Here is a 23,963-nt window from a genome sequence, read left to right as displayed (position 1 = left end):
TTAAAGCCTGGACCCGATGTAACCCGACACATCAACATGAATTACCTGCCCGAACCCGGCCCGCGGCCCGACGCCGCGTCAGATTTTTTTTTCTCATACACGTATTATCATGACCAGCAGACGCAAATTCAAATCAACCTTTAATGTTCACGCCTTTTAACAATACAAACAACTGAAACAATAAACTTTAAATATATAAATAGGCTGTAGTAGCGACGGTGAATTCACCTGCGGCAAGTTTGCTTTCACCAACTCCATCTTCTTCTCCAGGCTAAAGGCGTGCACGCAGCGGCGTCTGCCCCCGCCCCTCTCCATGATGCACGTTGGACGCAGCAGCCAGACTTTCTTTACGGTGAACAGCAGCGATGATTAATAAATGTTTTTTTTTTGTTTTTTTAGATTAAGAAAAGATTAAGCCCGAGGTCCGACCCGACCCGAGTCATTTGCTTATATTTTCGACCCGAACCCGGCCCGAACCCGTGGGTCCCGTCGGGTTTGTCGGGCCGACCCGACCCGTTGAGAACTCTAATGCAAAAGACTAAGCTACACGCTCGATATTATAAACTACTTTGAGTAGTTTTAATTCATAAACCCAAAAGTTTTATGTTCACGGCCAGAAGATAAACTTTCTTGGAGTTTGTAAACGGGATACCCCTTCTTAACTGTGATAATCTTACATTTATTCGCTGGACGAATGACTGATGACTAGACCAGTTACAGAACAAGGTAATCTCGATAATTGATAAAGTAAATGTATATGCGATTTATGAATTATGACCATGAGTTATGTTTATTAATATTTCCAAATTCCCTATATCCTTGAGCTAATTCGCATTGACCCAGAGTCAGATATATATTTACGTTACAGATGTATGTCCTCAAATCTGTAGATGTGCATGGTTTTGTCCTGAATCCCTTCCAGAACTTGGGAGCAACTAGGGTATACAGACCTTCTGTAATGCGTAACGTGTCATAACGTAATTGTGTGTCGGACAGTGAGTGAGTGAAAAAATGTGTGTGTGTGTCTGAGATGGATAGGGAGAGAGAGACCATAAGTGATCAAATGTATACCTCAAAGGATGATTGGGAATGTCTTGCTGCTTGTCTGCCGAATCTCTGGGATCTCCGTTTTCTTCATTTTCAATAATGTCGCCGTCCATACTACTATGTGCTAACGTTACCGCCATCAAGCCGCAATGATTTGCCCTGAATGAATGCCACCAAATCTGTCGAGTCGTCTTGTAGTGGAAAGTACCGATGTTCGTGTTAAAAATAAAAAGTAAAAAGTTGGCACAAAAATAAATAGTAAAGTAAAAATATTTGAAAAATCTAAGGATTTGAACTTCGTTACTTCCCATCTCTGACACTTTGACATATACATTTAACACCCTTTACTTTAAACACACTCAATCTCAGCACAGTCAGGATTAACACAGTCCATTAATTTGAATTTTTGGGGGAAACTGGAAACTGTAGAGATTTTTCTCCAGGTTTAAAGTCTACCTCACGACAATGTCACAGATTATGACATGGAGAAACACTATAGTACATCGATGACACGTCAATGTCTGTATTATTAATGAGACCGCGTGTTCTTATCCTATGAGAAGACATTTCTCTTTTTCATGACAGCACATGGTGTTTTTCTATGACAGACGCTTCAAACTGTAAAATCACGCAGTAGTTTAGAGAGGCGTTCATGGGTCACAAGTGTTTGTGTCCATGGTGCAAGAGTTGAGTGTGTTGCAGGCTTCCCCCGTGATGCTGCCAGGGCGAGACTCGCTGCGGGCGTTTGGTTGGCCAGAAACTACAGACACAATCAAACTGTGTGTGTGAAACAAGCGTTTTTCTGAGGAGAGCTATGAGAATTATCTTCTCTGTCACTATCCATCGTTATTGTCAGTGTCCTGAAGGTACGTAGATTTGTGATCTACGCAACCGGTTTTTATGACATTTGTATGAGAAAATTATTATTATTATATAGATGCATTTATAGTGAATGTATATAAACATCTATACTGTTAAAGGGAAAATACAGATTGTGTTCAATGATTTGGTAGGAATTTAACTGTCCACTCTAAAATCCTCCAGTTTCCCCCTGATATGTAGTGAGAGCCGGCATGGGCCACTGACAGATGACAGTTGCTCGTCCCTCTCTCTCTCTCCTGTCTTGCACTGCACCACACACATTTATGTCATCTCGTTACGCACATCTTGTTATTACGAGAAAAGATGTTGTTAAAAATGACATCTCGTTATTACGAGAAAAGATGTTGTTAAAATGACATAACATCTCGTTATTAAGACATAATTGAGTGGAAAAAAGAATATGTATATGGCAGCAATGCACCACCGTACAAACTGCCTTGAGATCAGGCTGAACTATTAGGCCGAGACTTCTGAATATATAATAGAGATACGCGGATGGGCTATTATTTCATCCGCAACCGCATCACAAAACTCATCACCCGTCCGCCATCCATCCGCACCAACGTTTTTGACCAATTTTCAAAACCGCACCCGCCCGCCATCCACTGATTGGGCATGCAAGGCGCTGCTGATGACAGCCGTGAGACTAGAAAGCTCTTACCTCAGAATATCAGCAGTGAACTCAGTCTCCGATCGGCGCACAGGGACAAAAATAAATAAATAGCCTAAATTAAACGCACTTCGGCAAACCTGACCTTATCTGATAGGCTACTGTACAATATTTTAATTGTAGCCTAATAGAAAACGCATTTTGGCACATCATTTCAACATGCTGCTATTTAGTAGCCTGGCAAGCCAGACGTACATCAAGATGTTTAGTCTGGCAACTCACCATAGACACGGTCAATCTGATGGGTGGGATAAACGGCTGTCTTTCAAATTCCCTCTGCACACAATAGGACAGCGCTTCAACCAACCAGAGCGTTTTCCCAACAGCGGAGCTAACGTTAGTTGATAGATTCAACTTTTAAATCTGGCCGACAAAACTACGAACACATCTTCCTTTTTTTTAAGAATGACTTAAGTGCCGTTCTTTGTTCTTTTCTCAAAGAAAAACTTAACTCCAAGTCCTCCAGAGTTGCGGCCAAAGCCGATTCGAAAGACCGCTGTTCTCCATCCGCAGCAGCCGTCATTCTTTGTTTTCAAGTGGCAGGAACCGTCGCAACTCTGTCGTCATATGTTAACCCTGCCCCCGCCTACTCTATACACGACGTGATTGGCCTGACCCAATTTAGGTTTTTGCAGCAAAAAGGTCTATTGAGAGTTGCTAGACTCACCCTGGCTGCAAAATAATTTTGCTGCCGCTAGGGTGCGTCTAGATTTCTAGGCTAGCTATTTAGCCTACTACTAATGAATGCCTATTTCACTTTATTTTTTAGCAAACAGATAGAAAGCTCGAATAAAATAACAAGTAATTTACATTATAGGCTAATTAATTCTATGCACTGTCATGTCAGGGTGTCGACTATAGGACAAGCCTGTTCTGAAGACTCCCGTTAATTTTGAATGCACGGGAAGAGAGCGGAGAGTGCACAGTGCAATTCATTTTATACCAACAACAGGCCTAACAATCATATAATAAACTATAGAGCCTCGATATTAAAGAAACGGCGACTCTATTCATTCCGGAAAAAAATTTTGATGAAATTCCACCGCACAACAGTGCACGTTCACATGTTAGACGTACCCGTCTTGTGGCTGTCATGAACATAAACTGCTTCGCATGTTTTGCAAATTACATAACCTGCACTGGTGTCATCCTGATTTACCACTTTGTAAAACTTATTCCAGGCAACACTTTTCTGACCTTCTATTTCCTTTGTTTTTAATTCTCCTTTTTTGAGTTTGTCACGTACCTCCTTCGCTGGCGTTGCCATCTCTGATAAAAACAAGCAGTCTGCATAGACTCGACTAGGCCATATTACTGCCTGATGAAAATTTGACTATTTCAAAGTGTGCTAAATTTTTTTTTGTGGATGTAGGTATAGTCAGATAACAATATTTAACAATTTATACATATATTTTTCATTTGATTGGTTCAACCGCCCGCCATTCGCCCACATTTAATTAAAATATTATTTTTCATCACGTCATCCGCCCGATCCGCGGTTTATCCGCAGAGTCCGCGGCTGTAACCGCCAACCGCGCATCTCTAATATATAATACAAATAGATAAATAGGCATAATAACATAAAGTTATTCTAGTTGTGGTTGAGAATCAGGGTGGACACACTGGAATGTAGAAGCTAAAAACTGCAGTGTAATGCCACAAAAGACACACACACAAATCTGTAGTGTAAATGTATGACCACTTTCAAAAAATAAAAGCTTTGACATCTACCATACCCACACACATGAATACAGCAGCCATAACATTACTGCTAAAACCCAACAAAGATCCATCTCACGCTTCTAGCTACCGATCTCTCTCACTATTGAATACTGACTTGAAAATTATCACTAAAGCACTAGCAACCAGAATAGAAACAGTCACCCCCACACTCATTCATCCAGATCAGACAGGCTTCATAAAAAATAGACACGCCACAGATAATGTCCGCAGACTTTTTAACCTATTTAATATAGCACAAGAAAGACAACAGAAAACCATTATCATTTCACTTGATGCAGAAAAAGCTTTCGATAAGGTAAACTGGTCTTTTTTATTCAAAACACTTCACAAGTTCGGTTTTGGAAGGTCGTTCATCCACTGGATTAAAATACTGTACACATCACCCAGGGCCACCATTACCACTAACGGAATCACTTCACAGAGTTTCACACTGCATCAAGGCACCAGACAGGGATGCCCACTCTCGCCTTCCCTCTTTGCCATTTTCATTGAACCGCTTGCAGCAGCAATACGACAAAACACCATAATCAAAGGAATTCAGGTAGACAACGTACAACACAAAATCAGTTTATATGCAGATGATCTTTTACTTTATTTACAGAACCCACGAGTATCACTTCAAGAAACGTTCAATATTATCAGCAGATTCTCCCTTGTCTCACATTACACTATCAACTGGAACAAGTCAATTTTACTACCACTTTCAGATGATGCATGGGATTCTGGAGCTCAGGACACATCGCTCCACCTTCACACAGGCAACATCAGGTACCTAGGGATTCAGATTTCCCCCAGACTGTCAGAGCTTTTCACCCTCAACTACACTCCACTCCTAAAGAAAATTGAAGACGAATATAAACGCTGGTCTAAACACCCACTCACACTCATCGGAAGAATAGCTGCTGTCAAAATGAAAACCCTACCCCAAATTAACTACCTTTTTTCTATGATCCCCACCACTCTTACAGATAAATGGTTCAAAACTCTTAATTCATTAACACAACAATTTTATTGGAAAAACAAAAAACCCAGAATATCACTCTCAACACTACAAAATAAAAAATCACATGGGGGGCTTAAGGCACCAAACTTCCATCACTACTTCCTGGCAAATAAATTACAGTACCTAGTTAAATGGATCAATATACACAAGCATAATTACCCATGGCTGGAATTGGAACAAAACCAATGCACAAATATCCCAGTTGCAGACCTCCCCTTCCTCTCACAATCAATCAAGAAATCCAACTTCTGCCAACGCATTACCATCCATTCAACTCTGACAGCCTGGTGGAAAACGAACCAAATCACAAAATCATCACTAGAATTAAACAAGTTCACCCCACTCTGGCACAACCCAGAATTCATGATACAGAACAAACCTCTTTATTTCCCCACATGGGCACAAAAAGGAATCACACACCTTCACCACTTATTTGAGAACCACCATTTCATGTCATTTAACACACTCACACAGAAATATGGGGTTGGGAGAGAACAATTCCTTCAATATCAACAACTTAGACTTCAAATTAAAGAAAACCACACTTACCAACAATACATTACAACCTTCTCAGCTTATAGAAGAAATTATGAAAATTAATAACTTCAAAAAATTAACCTCCCAACTATATACATTGATTTCCAACCAAAACACAACAATAACACTCCCAACAACCAAGTGGGAAACCGACCTGGCCGTCTCTTCCAACCCTGAGTACTGGGAACAAATCTGTAGGAACACATTTTTCATGACCGATAACACAAACCTGCAGCTTATACAATATAAAGTCATTCACAGAACTCACATCACCCAAAGTAAAATGTTCAAATGTTCAAAAAAAATGGGCCTACACAACACCGATATCTGTTCACAATGCACTATAGGTAACACAGATGACTATTTGCACGCCATGTGTTCACTCTTTTTGGATTACAATCACTGAGACACTGCCCACCATCCTGAGCCACAGAATCCCATCATCACCAACACTTTGTCTCATAGGCGACTTTTCCGAAATCCATATCCCGCAAAAATACAGGAATCCGTTGCTCATCTCTCTAGCTGTCGCTAAGAAAGTAGTTCTCCAAAACTGGAAATCAAAGAAATCTTGCCATATCAATCACTGGACAAATTTAATCTCAGAATACATTTCATTGGAGAAACACAATGCACACAGAAGGAAGCAAATATCAGCCTTTGAAGACACCTGGTCCCCGTTTTTGACATTTCTTAATACCACACAAATGTAACTACAAGCCGTGTACATTACCAGACACATACCCTCCCCCCTTCCGTTCTATAAGTTTATATTTTTTCTTTTTCTTTTTCTTTTTCTTTTTCTTTTTCTTTTTCTTTTTCTTTTTCTTTTTCTTTTCTCTTTTGCTTTTGCCCCTGCAGCTATCACTTCATATATACACATAGGCATACACTATCCACACTCATGCATAACATGTTTCCAAACCCATTTCCCCTCAAACACCTTAATCATGATCAACTAATGTAAACCTCAGATCAACAAATAGAATTTGCTCAAGATCATTCTATTCAATCAATAATAATACGTTCTTGTGTTTGTCAATTGTCTTGTCCCTCTGTTGTCTGTCTGTCACCTTGTTGTGTCTTATGTTACGTGTTACACTCTGTACGTGGTGCTATAATCCCCCCTCCCCTTATGTACCCAGGGTCTCACTAAACTGGGTGAATGGTTATGCACTGTATATAAATATATTGTCTGTATTGTAACATATTGTGTATATATTTTGCCCCAAAAAAAAAAAACCTTTGACATGACCATTTTGTGGTATTTTTGTGTAATTGAATTAAACTAAAACCTTTTTATTTCTATTTATTTGATGTTTTGTTGGGAAAAATAAATATTAGACAGATTCTTCTAAAAAAGGCTGAAATAAATTTCACTTAAATATTACAGATTAAAAAACAAAAGAAAACATGCTGAGTTTCATTTCATTGTGGCGCGCTCCCAAAATCTATAAAGAAAACAGAGACATTCTGTTTGTTTTCGTTATTTTACAAAATCTGAATATCTTTTGTACATTTATAAATTATGTCTTGCTTTTATCTGTATGACCACAAATTATGGAGTAACAGTTTACTCTCTTGGAAGGAAAAAATCCAGTGGTCGCGCCGCCGCCTCACGTGCACACACACACAAAAATCTTGAATTGCTAACTGAATTGCAATATCACAGCCTGTTCATTATTAAAATAAAATACAGTCAACCAAACATATAAAATGTTACACGACTCAATTTGAATAGTCTGTAATATAATCTGTGACGTTTAGCTTGACCACGGCCTCACTGTGCTGTTATATGGGAAAGATGATATTTTACGTCAATAATGCCATGCCAAGTACAAAGCTTAGCCTACATAATAGGCCTAATAGTTTAGCTTGATTCACAAATAATGAAACATTTGGATTCATGCCGAATGAGAAATGTAGGCTTTTTCACTCTAAATTAATTCATTTGGCATCTTATTTAGTTTTATTTAAATAAATAAAAACCTGTTTCTTGCCTTGAATATGTATCCATAGAAGCTGCCATGGCATTAAAAAAAGAAAAGAGAGAAATTATTATTAGTAGTAGTTTTCATAGATCACACCTCTGTGGCTTTCTCCGATCACCGAAGGACACCGTCACCAGAGTATTGAACTTAATTTCCCATCAGCCCCGTACCTAGGTCTAATCACCTGCACAGGTGTATCCACTTCTCCCCTCTATATAAACTGACTCTGAACTCTTACTCATTGCGAAGTCTTGTTCTGCCCTGGCTAACATTTCTGAGCGTTGATTCCACATTGTTTGATTCCACATTGTTTGATTCCACATTGTTTGATTCTACATTGTTTGATTCCCTATTTCTTGTTCCTTGCCTGTTTATTGATTCTCGTATATTTGTCTGCCGCCTGCCCCGACCTCTGCATGGTATTGTTTATGATTCTGGATTGCCTCTGACATTCTTGACGCTGTTACTGTTTATTGCCTGTCTGACTATTCTCTATTAAAATACTGCAAATGGATCCGAACGTCTCTGACTCTGCATCACAGTAGTATTATAGCCTAAATATTATAATTATTTTATTATAAACTAGGCTACAAAAAAGTTAAACAAAATAACCTTATTAATCTGTATTTTTAGGAACAGAAACGTTAAAATAGGCGACTGATTCTGCTCAGAGTGAACCGGTGGATTATTATTATTATTCTTTTTAATCCATGGAAAAAATATTATACAGATTGTACTTTTAAGTGGCCAATGAACAAACAATATTATTAAAATATCAGAATTATTTGGCGGAGGTTTCTGCTACTTAAACTGTATAAAATAAATTAGTGAGTGATTTAGAATAAAAAGCATAACAGGTCATGTCTGTGGCAAAGAAAGACATTAAAATGCAATATAATTTTATGTTAGACTTACATAAGTCACATTTTCATCATAGTGTCCTTGCAAAAGATCTTTTATAGGTTATTTAAATGTCAAATAAATGCGTTAAATTCACAGTGTGAATAATTCCATAGTGTGGGAATTAGGGTTGCTAAAATGGGACGGGATATTTGCACTTATAAGTTAACTAAAAAGTTATTATAACACTCTTTTATGCTACAAACTCCTATGGCAAGCATGTAAAAACCATTAATAACTGAATAACTGAATTTAATTCATAAACAATATAGTCTACTTAAAAATTGGGCGGCAGTGGCTCAGTGGTTCATGTAGGTTGTCTACATACCGGAAGGTTGGTGGTTCAATCCTCGGTTCCACCTGACCAAGTGTCGAGGTGTCGAGATGTCCATGAGCAAGACGCCTAACCCCAGCTGCTCCCGACGAGCTGGATGGCGCCTTGCATGGCTGACACCGCTGACACCGACAGTGAGTGAATGTGAGGCTATATATAAAGCGCTTTGGTGGCAATAGGTCTGTGAAAGCGCTATATAAATGCAGTCCATTTACCACTACACGTTTATGAGCTCGGTCGCTTGCTGTCAGTACGCGCTAGAGAGAGGTTAACACATCGTTGCATATTATTGGCTTCAGTATACACTATAACTGAGAAAGAAACAGGACTGCCCCCTACTGGTCATGTGCCAGAGAACTTCACTATGGGCCGTATCGCTGAATCCCTTTCCCTGTGATGCACATTCTTAATGGCCACATCTGTACAACTTTTGATTTAAAAAATGCATTAAGATTAATAAATGTTATAGAAGAATCTTTCATGGTTCGTTCATGTTAACTAATGTAGTTAACTAGTGTGTAACAAATGAAACCTTATTGTAGTGTTAGCAAATAATCCATCTCTGTGAGTCCATGTAATGCAAGTGGATTCAAAAACCACACAAAGTGAACACGACGGTAATCCATAAACCCCAGCTGATGAATCAGTGCTTCTGAAGTGAAACAATAGGTGTAAGAAATACAAATATTTAAAACTTTTTACAATATAAACATTTGCTTTCGGCCAACATACACACATTCATGAGTTCACGTTTATGGCAGGCGATCGGGGTCAAAAGTCTTTAAACGAAACGCGTGTTTTTTGACCGCATCAACACGCACCGCTTGTCCTTGTTAACGCGACAGCACGTACAGCAGCCAATTAAGTTGTTGTATTTGAGACTACATTTGCATGTGACGTGATGATACTTTGGTATATATGTATACAATCATCAGACGTCATGTTTATTCATGAAGGATGTCATAATGGTATTCTGGTATGCACGTATGCAAACATCAGACGTTATATTGTTCATGAGGGATAATGCTTTGGTACGTTGTGAGTGATGTCAGTCTTATGTCATGATTTGTCCAACGCATTCTCATCCTAGGGCGTCATATACTGACACTTTTGACATTTCGTCTACATCAAACGCACATGGCACCCTTTAGCGTCAATATGAGACGCACAGAGCTTTGTTCGGTTATGGGTAGGTTTAGGTCTGGGGTAGTGTTATACCGCTAGGAGGCGCCTTCTGGCCCATATCTATCTGCGTCTCATATTGACGCTAAAGGGTGCCATGTGCGTTTGATGTAGACGAAATGTCAAAAGCGTCAGTATATGACGACTTGGGATGAGATCGGGCTGGATTTGTCATGCCCGTATAAGTTGTTTGTTTAACGTTCTTTCTCAAGGTAGAAAAGTCAACAGCTTAAACCATGGCTCTTAGAAAAGGCTCTTTTATTTTAGCAAACTGCCAAAAATCCTTTTCAGCCTGCGTGCAGCTGAACCACGAAAAGCATAAGATTGCATGGAGCTGATAAGCATGAATGGCAGAAGAAAAAGACTGCAATTAAAAAACAAAACGAGAAAATTATTTTAATGCAAGCAATAAAAAACTGCACACATCAGCTGTGGAATAAAAGAAAAGAAATGCACGATTAACTAGATTAAGGCATACTCCTGTCTTAATTTAAACCCTGTCCACCACCCCCAAAGGTTTCACAAAGTTATTCTTGCCACTGTAACTTATGGCTTCCTAAAGACAGGTTTATGGGTAAATAAATGAATAATAACAATAAAAATATACTAGGGCTCAACATTAAGCCTTTTCATTTGATTGTCCTTTAATCAAATAAATTGCAGCAGAAGAGACCACAACATTTGACTAGTAGTGTATATGCATGTATTGCTTTGGAATCATCATTCGTCTCCACAACTGCATAATTACACCAGCAGTTGTCTGTAATATGATGGTGCAGATAAAAACAACTCAGACTTAATACATGAATCCATGAAGTACAGCAGATACCAATCTAACTGGCCATAAGAAAATAATATCTTAATATGCAAGATTGTAAGCACTTACCATTGTCATGTCACTCGATTACATAATTTTGGAACTGTTGTGTAAAGTCATTCAAAAAATGAGCGCGCGCACAAGAAGCAAGATGGGTGTTTTTTTACGTAATTTTGTGTGTATTTGACCATTAAAATGCCACAAAGCGGAACACACTGTCAGGCGGCACAAGAAGCCATTGTGTGAGTGCCGATTTGAGTTCTAATGTGTTTTTTAATCATCAGGCACGTCCCTTCCTTATTGTTCATTTATCCATGCTTCTTAATCACTCTAAAGTTTCAATAACTTTAAGAAATTCGCTCAAAATGTTTACAAATACATTAAGCTCACACATGTACAGACAAAAATTGCTAAATGTTGAATTTGTTGACATTACCAGTCTGTTAAACTCATTTGACAAGTATAAGAAATAAATACACAAAGGATTGTGCATTTTCCTCTTACTTCTATGTTTTATTATGAATTATAAATAATTCTTATAAATAATTTTATTATTTATTATGTTTTATATGAATTGGAACCGGAACCTTCAAATTCCCAACCCTACTTTTATCCCAGTACTATTTAAGCTGTTTCATGACAACTCTCTCTGGGTCAGTGGCAGCGGCAACACAGATTTTAAATGTTGCGATATGATTTTGTGAAAGGTTTAATAGACAGATGAAATGGATGAAGATCGTGTGGGTGTTTGTATGGAGATCACAGTATTTTAAAGATGAATCGTGCAGCTCTACTGTCTTATCTCTCTCTCTCAGCATATGAGTAGCGTGAGGGCTTTTCAGTGCTTTCAGTCTCACGTCTCTTCCACGCGTCCACTTGAAATGGTGATAACAAATCCTCTGTTGGAACAAAAGTGGCAAACTTTTGTCAAACTCACTACAACAACACTAAAACAATATAATTTGAATCAATATTGATTTTAGAATAGAAAACAAAATCTATTTCAAAATTGTTCAATATTCGTATAAATTTCAATAGTTTGGTGAGTCGATTTTTTTTCTCCCAGTCCTAACACACACATGTTCCATAAAATGTTTACAAATACATGAATTACACACACACACACACATTGGGTTTTCATGTTTTATGGGGATTTTCCATAGAAATAATGATTTTTATACTGTAAAAACTGTATATTGAATCCCCTTATCCTAACTGATGTGTTTACCAACTTGTTTCTAATGAATATTTGTATATATTTCATATTGACAGCATTATGTTATTTATTTTTTAAGTGTCATGTTTATCTCTGGATATAGGCTTAATGTGTGTCACTGTTCTCTACAGGTTGATGGATTGTGGTGTCACAGATGAAGGTTGTGCTGCTCTGGCTTCAGCTCTGAGATCAAACCCCTCACACCTGAGAGAACTGAGTCTGTCTGGGAATAAAATAGGAGACTCAGGAGTGAAGCTGTTCTCTGCTTTACTGGCGATTCCTCACTGTAAACTGGAGAAACTGTGGTAAGATCAACTCTACCATAAAGACTCGGAGTGAATAAGGATTAATATGTACAGTAGATAGTGTATACAATATATCTTTGGTGTAAGCCCCATCCGGTGGTTCAGCGACAGATTCCAGCTTGAACCGTCAGATCCTGCCGGTGGTAGAATACAGCGGTGAGGAGTCTCCCAGAAGAGGAACATTGACATCTTCATATATTATTAAAACTAAGAGTTAAATAAACCGGACGAACTACAAACCAGACAACAGATGCAGGATACAGTGAAGAGGTTTTTTTTAAATGACAAATGTTTGCTGTAAATCAACTTGCCTTGTAATGCTTGTGCAAACAGACCCTTGTAAAAGCTTGAGCATTGCCTCAAAATGTGTGTGTGCAGCTGAAAAGAGGGAAGTGGTGTGTGTTTCACCTAAACCTGGGCTGTCACCATATCAGATTTATCACTACATGATTATCATGGCCAAAATAACACACAATAACAATATATCACCATATCTATGGAAATCTTGAAAATAATAATAATAATGCTATCAGTCAAATTCTATCTTTACTTTGTTTATTTTGTGTTATTTTTGAAAAAGAAGAATCTCTCCCTCACATACAAAAGGAACAATTACACTTAATGCGACCGGTTTGAAATAATGGCAACACTTTATTAGGGCTGTAATCAACCAAAGAAAATCTTGGTCGACTGAAGTCCTGAAATTTTTGACAAAAAATGACGTTAGGAAAGAATAACGTTAAATTAATTAGCTGCGCACTGTGCGCAGTACTTGTTAGCCTTGTTGTCCACCTAAATTAATTATAAATAAACATAAAAAACTAGTAGGCTATTTGCAGTATATTAAATCGTTTTTGACCTAATTTTGCACTGAAATGAGTCTGACACACGAGTCTGTCGGCTCTGACAGCGTTGCATCACGTGCATCTGTGCAATATCATAGCTTATGATTTCCGAAAATAGTACTATGTTGTCAACTAGTGATATCATCACAAGAACTTTTGAGGAATATGCAACATAATTTAGACAATTGTTTTTGTCATATGTATTATAATAACTGACAGACACTATCATTTCAGCTGCTCTGTGCAGCTCGCACAGAGCGAGGCTGAACATAGGAGCTCAGCTTCACGGCTGAGACATGAATAGACTATTAACTTAAAGCTTTTACTCTTCAACACAAGAGGCACGTCCACTTTAATAAAAAATTATATTTATTAAACAAACCAGATCAAGTAATAATATCCAACAAACCTTCTTGTAGCCTACTTTCTTCAATCTGTCTCTCTTCTCCAGTGGGTTGGGCTAATCCAAAAGAAGTGAAAACAAGGGGGGTGTTCTGAAGACAGACTGTTACCTGTGAAACAGGGGTGCTCTGAAAACACCCCCATGAGCAATTAGTGCTTTCCACCTGATGAAATGAACGCGGCAAAAAATCGACCAATCAGAATTTGGGTCGAGCCAGAACGTATCAACCAATAATCGACTAATCGACTGGGAGATTACAGCCCTACACTTTATCACAGGTATACAGTAACACAGCGCTTATAAATCATTTAAAACTATTAGTTTATAGTTAATGAATATATATAGTATATAAGCTGTAGTTAATATATTAAGAGACTATATACAAATAGCAAATTCTTGGTTCACTGTAATTAACCAAGTATTATTGTTTAATTAACTCTTATGTAAAGTGTTAGATAATGCTTTGTTAACCACGTATTAACCATAAATAGTTCTCACTCTAGATTAGGTCACGGAGAATCAAGAAAATGTCATTAAGTGCTTAATACAGCCTTTATTAGTCATTAATTACATTCATATTAAGACTTCCTTAATGTTTACAAATACATTAAGCTCACACATGTACAGACACACACACACACACACACACACACACACACACACACACACACACACACACAACCAGAGACTAGGGCTGGATGATGCACCTATCTCCTGATTCAATATTATCATGATACTTGGGTGCCGATACAATATGTATTGTGATTTTTAAGAATTGCGATTTGCGATTGTTTCTATCAAAGGCTGATTTACTCTATTTTGATCGCTATCGTAGACATCAGTGTTTATATTTGAACTTTACATTTTTATCCCAGTACTTCTATGATAATTTGAACTATTGTATCACAGAAATAATTATGCTATTATGAGGTTTTAAAGATCTTTTGTGAAGCTTTTTCATGACAACTCTCTCTGGGTCAGCGGCAGTGCCAACGCAGATTTGAATGTTGCGATATGATTTTGTCAAAGGTTTAATAGACAGATGAAATGGATGAAGATTGTGTGGGTGTTTGAATGGAGATCACAGTATTTTAAAGATGAATCGTGCAGCTCTATTGTCTTACCTCTCTCTCAGCATATGAGTAGCTCGAGGGCTTTTCAGTGCTTTCAGTCTCACGTCTCTTCCACGCGTCCACTTGAAATGGTGGAAACAAATCCTCTGTTGGAACAAAAGTGGCTAACTTCTGTCAACCTCGTCAATAAGCAAGGACAAAACTAAAGCAATTTAATTTGAATCAATATTGATTCTGGAATAATAAATGGTGAACCAAAAATTTGCGATAGTTTGGGAAGTAGATTTTTTCCTCCCAGTCCTAACACACACAAGTTCCTTAAAATGTTTACAAATACATTAATTACACACACACACACACACACACACACACACACACACACACACACACACACTCACTCAATCACACACACACGTTGGGTTTCCATGTTTTATGGGGATTTTCCATAGAAATAATGATTTTGATACTGTACAAACTGTATATTCAATCTCCTAATCCTTACTGATGTAATTTAACAACTTGTTTCTAATGAATATTTGTATATATTTCATATTGACAGCATTATGTTATTTATTTTTTAAGTGTCATGTTTATCTCTGGATATAGGCTTAATGTGTGTCACTGTTCTCTACAGGTTGAGGGATTGTGGTGTCACAGATGAAGGTTGTGCTGCTCTGGCTTCAGCTCTGAGATCAAACCCCTCACACCTGAGAGAACTGAGTCTGTCTGGGAATAAACTAGGAGACTCAGGAGTGAAGCTGTTCTCTGCTGTACTGGCGAATCCTTACTGTAAACTGGAGATACTGTGGTAAGATCATCTCTACCATAAAGACTCGGAGTGAATAAGGATTAATATGTACAGTAGATAGGGTATACAATATATCTTTGGTGTAAGCCCCATCCGGTGGTTCAGCGACAGATTCCAGCTTGAGCCGTCAGATCCTGCCAGTGGTAGAAGGCAGCGGTGAGGAGTCTCCCTGAAGAGGAACATTTACATCTTCATATATTATTAAAACTAACAGTTAAGTAAACCGGACGAACTACAAACCAAACAACAGATGCAGGATACAGTGAAGAGGTTTTTAAAATTACAAATGTTTGCTGTAAATCAACTTGCCTTGTAATGCTTGTGCAAACAGACCCTTGTAAAAGCTTGAGCATTGCCTCAATATGTGTGTGTGCAGCTGAAAAGAGGGAAGTGGTGTGTGTTTCACCTGAACCAGGGCTGTCACCATATCAGATTTATCACTACATGATTATCATGGCCAAAATAACACACAATAACAATATATCACCATATCTATGGAAATCTTGAAAATAATAATAATAATGCTATCAGTCAAATTCATCTTTACTTTGTTTATTTTGTGTTATTTTTGAAAAAGAAGAATCACTCCATCACATACAAAAGGAACAATTACACTTAATGCGACCGGTTTGAAATAATGGCAACACTTTATCACAAGCATACAGTAACACAGCGCTTATAAATCATTTTCAAACTATTCGTTTATAGTTAATGAATAGTATATAATAGTATATAAGCTGTAGTTAATATATTAAGAGACTATATACAACTAGCAAATTCTTGGTTTACTGTCACTGTAATTAACCAAGTATTATTGTTTAATTAGCTCTTATGTAAAGAGTTAGATATTGCTTTGTTAACAACGTATTAACCATAAATAGTTCTCACTCTAGATTAGGTCACGCAGAATCAGAAAATGTCATTAAGTGCTTTAATACAGCCTTTATTGGACATTAATTACATTAATATTAAGAGTTCCTTAATGTTTACAAATACATTAAGCTCACACATGTACAGACACACACACACACACACACACACACACACACACACTCTCTCTCTCTCTCTCTCTCTCTCTCTCACACACACACACACACACACACACACACACACAAGGACTGGATACGATATGATATGATATGTACTGCAATTTTTAAGAATTACAATTACAATTACATTGTATTTACGAGTTGAACGCACATGAACGCCTCCACAATAGTCGCTTTTCCTCCGTCGGGCCGAACGGTTCTCATAATGGTAATGAATTCTCAGCCGAACCGTGCTGGTAGAATCCGTGAAGTAAAGTCGCCAGGATTGGTCACTTGTCTGTTGCCTGGCTGCCAGTGTCTCTGTAGCTGGTTAAGCGCGCTCTTTGAGTGAACTAAACAAAGCAATAATAAAATTAAATAGCTGTAGCTGATCATTTTCCATAACGCGATCACTATTTACATCTCATATCATCAGTAGGGCTGCACGATACTGGGAAAATATGCGATGTTGTTGAGTATCGCGATAACGATATTTCTTGCGATATAATATTTCCCTAGAGAAATGCTATTTTTATTACGTTTTTAAAATAATTTATATATGTAATGATCATACTAAAATAAACATGTAAGCTAATAGATATTCTTCTGATCTTCAGAAGAATATCTCAGTTTTTTCATAAGGAGTTAACGTTACACATGCAACACTTTGATTAATGGTTGTCTGTGAGACTCTGTTATTGTCTTCATATAGCTCCCTGAGGTTGCGTTCCAGATGACTGTGGAGATTAGTTTCCCCTCGACGTGGCCAAAATTTTTCAGCACAACTTAGTGACACCGTCACTTAGGTTCACATTTCGCGTTTTTTGCGCGTGCAAATTCGTTATTTCAAATGCAGGCGCGCTCAAAATGGAAGCACATTTTTCCAGGCCCGCCTATGCCACGACGAGATGAGAACGTCTAAACTTTTCAGAATTCCACAAGCTCACGTAGGTCATGGTCATTAGACGTGATATGTGAACGGCCCTTTACACAGTACCTGCATTTATGACACGACTTCTCTATTGAAGCCAAAATATTGCCATATTTCTGACGTACAGTTCTCTTTAAGCACAGGTTCTTCGCTGTTGTCATTTTCCTCGCTTGTCTCTACTCCCACCATTAGTTTTTATTTTCCACTCTCTGTTCTGAGCCATTAGGTTCCACTTTGGGCCCGATCTAGCCAATAGCATAATAGCACCTACTGGGGAGGCGGGTATAAAGATAGTAAGGCCCCATTTGATTGGTCGAATTTGGATAAACAACCCATTCATGCATGCCTCACCCAAATGCTTGGCACATAAAATAAATGCAATTTATCGCACCTCTCTGCGATACGGATATTGCACTATTATTATAACGATAATTTTTCGATGAAGCTAATGTTTTTGTTTCATTTGACCATAGAACATTTGAAAAGTAACTGACACTACTGGAACTTCAAACAGGATGGGTTCTATGGTCAGATGAAACAAAAAATTTGCTTTTTTGGCAGCAAACACTTAAGATGGGTTTAGTGCACACAGGGATAAAAAGTACCCCATGTGTAAAATGAAATACTCTGCTGTATCTTTAATGCTGTGGGCCTAATTTTCTGCCAGAGGTCCTGGACATCTTGTTCAGATACATGGCATCACGGATTCGATCAAATACCAACAGATAAAAAATCTAAACCTGTGCTAGATTAGAACCTGTGCTAGATATCTTATAATGGATAACAGGATGGAGAGATTCTGTATGGAGGAATGCTCTCTGATCTCTTGTCAGGTGTTCTCCAAACTCATCAGGCATTATAGGAGAAAACTCAGAGCTGTTATCTTGGAAAAAAGAGGTTGCAAAAAGTACACTGCTCACAAAAATTAAAGGAGCACTTTAAACAACCACATTAGATACATCAGATCTCAATATGAAGTTGGATATCTATACAAATAACGACAGGGCAATGTCTTAGGAACAAAAGGATGCCAAGTCTTTTAATGGAAATAAAAGTTTTCAGCCTGCAGAGGGCTCAATTGTGTAGACACCCTAAAATCAGAGTGAAATGAAGATGTGGCAGGCTAGTCCATTTTTTCAAAAACTTAATTTCTGCAACTCAAAATGCTTTTCAGTATCTTGTGTGGCCCCCACGAGCTTGTATGCATGCTTGACAACGTCGGGGCATGCTCCCAATGAGACGACGGATGGTGTCTTGTGGCATTTCCTCCCAGATCTGTGTGAGGGCATCCCTGAGCTGTTGTACAGTCTGAGGAGCAACCTGGCGGCGCCTAATGGACCGAAACATAATGTCCCACAGATGTTCTATTGGGTTTAAGTCAGGGGATTTAAGTCATTAAGTCAGGAGGAAACCAGGACCTACTGCACCAGCGTAGGGTCTGACAATGGGTTCAAGGATTTCATCTCGATACCTTATGGCAGTCAGAGCACCATTTCCTAGGCAGTAGAGGTCTGTGCGTCCCTCCATGGATATGCCTCCCCAGACCATCACTGACCCACCACCAAACCTGTCATGTTGAACGACGTTGCAGGCAGCATAACGTTCTCCTTGTCTTCTCCAGACTCGTTCACGTCTATCACAGGTGCTCAGGGTGAACCTGCTCTCGTCTGTAAAAAGTACAGTGCGCCAGTGGCGGACTTGCCAATTCTGGTGTTCTTGAGCAAATGCCAGTCGAGCTCCACGGTGCTGGGCAGTGAGCACAGGGCCCACAACAGGACGTCGGGCCCTCAGGCCATCTTCATGAAGTCTGTTCCTGATTGTTTGGGTAGAGACATTCACACCAGTGGCCCTCTGGAGGTCATTCTGTAGGGCACGAGCAGTGCTCAGCCTGTTCCGCCTTGCACAAAGGAGCAGGTATCGGTCCTGCTGATGGGTTGAGGACCTTCTACGGCCCTGTCCAGCTCTCCGAGAATAACCACCAGTCTCCTGAAATCTCCTCCATGTTCTGGAGATTGTGCTGGGAGACACATTAAACCTTCTTGCTGCAGCACGTGTGGATGTGCCATCCTGGAGAAGTTGGACAACCTGTGCAACTTCTGTAGGGTTAAGGAATCGCCTCATACTGCCAGTAGAGATAATTACTCAAGCCAAAACCAGCACGAGTGGAAAACCAGCCAAAAAAGATCAAGAGGGAGAAACTTGAAATGACCTCCACATGTAAAACCAGTCCTGTGTTGAGGGTTTTCTCATTGTTGCCACTGTAGTGCACCTGTTGTTAAGTCCATGAACACCAATACAGCTGAAAGTGATTAACGATGCCCTCAGCTGCTTAGCCAACGAGAAAATTATCAGACAGGTTTAATTGATTTCATGCCAGGCCCAAATAAAAAAGTGTTCCTTTAATTTTTGTGAGCAGTTTATTTAATAAAAGGGGACAAACAATTGTTCCCAACGTGTTTTGGAGAAAAACATTTATTTCATAATGTGATTTTCCCCCCACTTTCAATTATTTTACTTCAATGAAAGGTTAGATTTTTAAAATAAAATATCAAAAGGATTAAAAATGCAGATTTATTTTTTACAGCCTGATTTGATCATATTTACCAAGGGGGCAAACACTTTTTCACACCACTGTACATTTATAACTATACAAATAATTACATACTGCATTCAGTACAACACCATTCTTTGATCAGATCTTTGAAAATAAGCCGTCGTGCTAAATCGTGTTTAATAGACAGCATGACCAGACCATTTAATCTTTCCTGAGACAGTGTTAACTAAAACATTGACAGGATCATTGAATCAGTGATTTTAACTCGGTAAACCAAATCAGTTCTGTTCATGACTGAATCATCTAGACTGGTTTTATTAACGGGTTTCTCCTATTCACTGCAATGAACCGACTCAAATGATTCATTCACGAGTCGCACATCATTACAAATGTATACCTATGACTAGAACGAAATCATAAATTTTGATCGATTCCTCACAGAAATTGGCTTCAAGGCTTCAGAAAGCCTAAATATATACATCACTGGACTAGTTTTAGTGTCGCTTGGTGATTTTCCGTTTCCGCTCTATGTCGTTTCTGAATAACCCGCGAATAACACACACTTGGCACACACTATAATGAATACCTGTTCTTTATAGCGTGCTTCCTAAAAGATTACTTTATGAAGTAAATACCAAAATCATCCAGGAATATCATGGAGTTCTGCTGGACCCTTAGAATCATCCCAATCCTACCCTGCTAACACACACACACACACACACGCACACACGCTCCTTAAAATGTTTACAAATATATTAATCACACACACACACACACACACACACACACACATGCTCCTTAAAATGTTTACAAATACATTAATCACACACACATACACACACACGACACACACACACACACACAATGTTCCTTAAAATGCTTACAAATACATTAAGCACACACATACATTCTTAAATGTTTACAAATACATTAATCACACACACACACACACACGTTCCTTAAAATGCTTACAAATACATTAAGCTCACACACACACACACACACACACACTCCTTAAATGTTTACAAATACATTAATCACACACACACACACACACACACGTTCCTTAAAATGTTTACAAATACATTAAGCACACACACACACACACACGTTCCTTAAAATGTTTACAAATACATTAAGCATTAAAGCTTATTCACACTCACACACACATTTCCATATAAATAATGATTTTTATACTGTACAAACTGTATATTGAATCCCCTAATCCTAACTGATGTGTTTAACAACTTGTTTCTAATGAATATATTGTATATATTTCATAATGACAGCATTGTTATTTATTTTTTAAGTGTCATGTTTATCTCTGGATATAGGCTTAATGTGTGTCATTGTTCTCTACAGGTTGAGGGATTGTGGTGTCACAGATGAAGGTTGTGCTGCTCTGGCTTATGCTCTGAGATCAAACCCCTCACACCTGAGAGAACTGGATCTATCTGAGAATAAACTAGGAGACTCAGGAGTGAAGCTGTTAAAGGATCTTGAGGATGATCCACATTATAAACTGGAAAAACTATGGTAAGAATAGTTTTTAACGATTTTCATCATCATATTTTCATTTAAAGTTCAAATGGCTGATTTACTCACTAGAAGAATACCATACCATACCATACCATACCATCTTCTTCCGCTTATCCGGGCCGGGTCGCGGGGGCAGCAGTCTAAGCAGAGATGCCCAGACTTCCCTCTCCCTAGACACTTCCTCCAGCTCTTCCGGGGGAACACCGAGGCGTTCCCAGGCCAGCCGGGAGACATAGTCTCTCCAGCGTGTCCTAGGTCTTCCACGGGGTCTCCTCCCAGTGGGACGCGCCCGGAACACCTTCCCGGGAAGGCTTCCAGGAGGCATCCGGAACAGATGCCCGAGTCACCTCAGCTGACCCCTCTCGATGTGGAGGAGCAGCGGCTCTACTCTTAGCTCCTCCCGAGTGACCGAGCTTCTCATCCTATCTCTAAGGGATCGCCCAGCCACCCTGCGGAGAAAGCTCATTTCGGCCGCCTGTATCCGGGATCTTGTCCTTTCAGTCATGACCCAAAGCTCATGACCATAGGTGAGAGTAGGAACGTAGATTGACCGGTAAATCGACCACGACACGACAAAATTTCTTCACCACGACAGACCGGTACATCGACCGCATTACTGCAGAAGCTGCACCAATCTGTCTCTCAATCTCCCGTTCCATCCTTCCCTCACTCGTGAACAAAACCCCAAGATACTTAAACTCCTCCACTTGAGGCAGGAACTCTCCACCAACCTGAAGCGGGCAAGCCACCCTTTTCCGACTGAGGACCATGGCCTCGGATTTGGAGGTGCTGATTCTCATCCCAGCCGCTTCACACTCGGCTGCAAACCGTCCCAGTGCATGCTGAAGGTCCTGGCTTGATGAGGACAACACGACAACATCATCTGCAAAGAGCAGAGACGAAATCGTGTTGTCACCAAGCCTGACACCCTCCGGCCCCTGGCTGCGCCTAGAAATTCTGTCCATAAAAATTATGAACAGAACCGGCGACAAAGGGCAGCCCTGCCGGAGTCCAACACGCACCAGCAACAAGTCTGACATACTGCCGGCAATGCGAACCAAGCTCCTGCTTCAGTCGTACAGGGACCGGACAGCCCTTAGCAAAGGACCCCGGACCCCATACTCCCGGAGCACCCTCCACATGCCGCCGCGAGGGACACAGTCGAATGCCTACTCCAAATCCACAAAGCACATGTGGACTGGTTGGGCAAACTCCCATGAACCCTCCAGCACCCTGTAGAGAGTATAGAGCTGGTCCAGTGTTCCACGGCCTGGACAAAAACCACACTGTTCCTCCTGAATCCGAGGTTCTACTATCGGCCGTATTCTCCTCTCCAGTACCCTGGCATAGACTTTCCCAGGGAGGCTGAGAAGTGTGATCCCCCTATAGTTGAAACACACCCTCCGGTCCCCCTTCTTAAAAAGAGGGACCACCACCCCGGTCTGCCATCCCAGAGGCACTGTCCCCGACCGCCACGCGATGCTGCAGAGGCGTGTCAGCCAAGACAGCCCCACAACATCCAGAGACTTGAGGTACTCAGGGCAGATCTCATCCACCCCCGGTGCCTTGCCATCGAGGAGTTTCTTAACTACCTCTGTGACTTCAGCTTGGGTGATGGACGAGTCCACCTCTGAGCCCTCAGCCTCTGCTTCCTCAATGGAAGACGTGACGGCGGGATTGAGGAGATCCTCGAAGTATTCCTTCCACCGTCCAACGACATCCCCAGTTGAGGTCAACAGCTCCCCACCTCTACTGTAGACAGCGTTGGTAGGGCACTGCTTCCCCCTTCTGAGGCGCCGGACGGTTTGCCAGAATCTCTTCGAGGCCAGCCGATAGTCCTTCTCCATGGCCTCACCGAACTCCTTCCAGGCCCAAGTTTTTGCCTCCACAACCACCCGGGCTGCAGTTCGCTTGGCCTGCCGGTACCCGTCAGCTGCCTCAGGAGTCCCACAAGCCAACCAGGCCCGATAGGACTTCTTCTTCAGCTTGACGGCATCCCTTACTTCCGATGTTCACCACCGGGTTCAGGGATTGCCGCCTCGACAGGCACCAGAGACCTTACGGCCACAGCTCCGAGCGGCCGCTTCGACAATGGAGGTGGAGAACATGGTCCACTCGGACTCAATATCTCCAGCCTCCTTCGGGATCCGGTCGA

At 40.0% G+C, this 23,963-nt stretch overlaps 1 protein-coding gene across 46 annotated transcripts in view; it reads left to right on the top strand.

The window, feature by feature from the left end:
* LOC309499292 (uncharacterized protein) overlaps nucleotides 1–23,963 on the top strand; it is a 548,614-nt gene that overhangs the window by 469,786 nt on the left and 54,865 nt on the right. For 42 of the 46 annotated variants that reach the window (XM_082170476.1, XM_082170471.1, XM_082170463.1 and 39 more), the window contains 2 exons: nucleotides 12,454–12,627; nucleotides 15,583–15,756. In XM_082170476.1, coding sequence (XP_082026602.1) covers nucleotides 12,454–12,627; nucleotides 15,583–15,756 — 348 coding nt within the window. Of the gene's footprint in view, nucleotides 1–12,453; nucleotides 12,628–15,582; nucleotides 15,757–21,631; nucleotides 21,806–23,963 lie in introns of all 46 variants that reach the window. The other 4 variants (XM_082170445.1, XM_082170455.1, XM_082170467.1 and 1 more) reach the window with 2 other exon arrangements.

This window comes from Leuciscus leuciscus (genome assembly GCF_965113295.1).
Source record: "Leuciscus leuciscus genome assembly, chromosome: 5".
NCBI lineage: Eukaryota > Metazoa > Chordata > Actinopteri > Cypriniformes > Leuciscidae > Leuciscus > Leuciscus leuciscus.
Note: the sequence above shows the minus strand (reverse complement) of the source record. Positions and strands in the feature narration are given on the sequence as shown.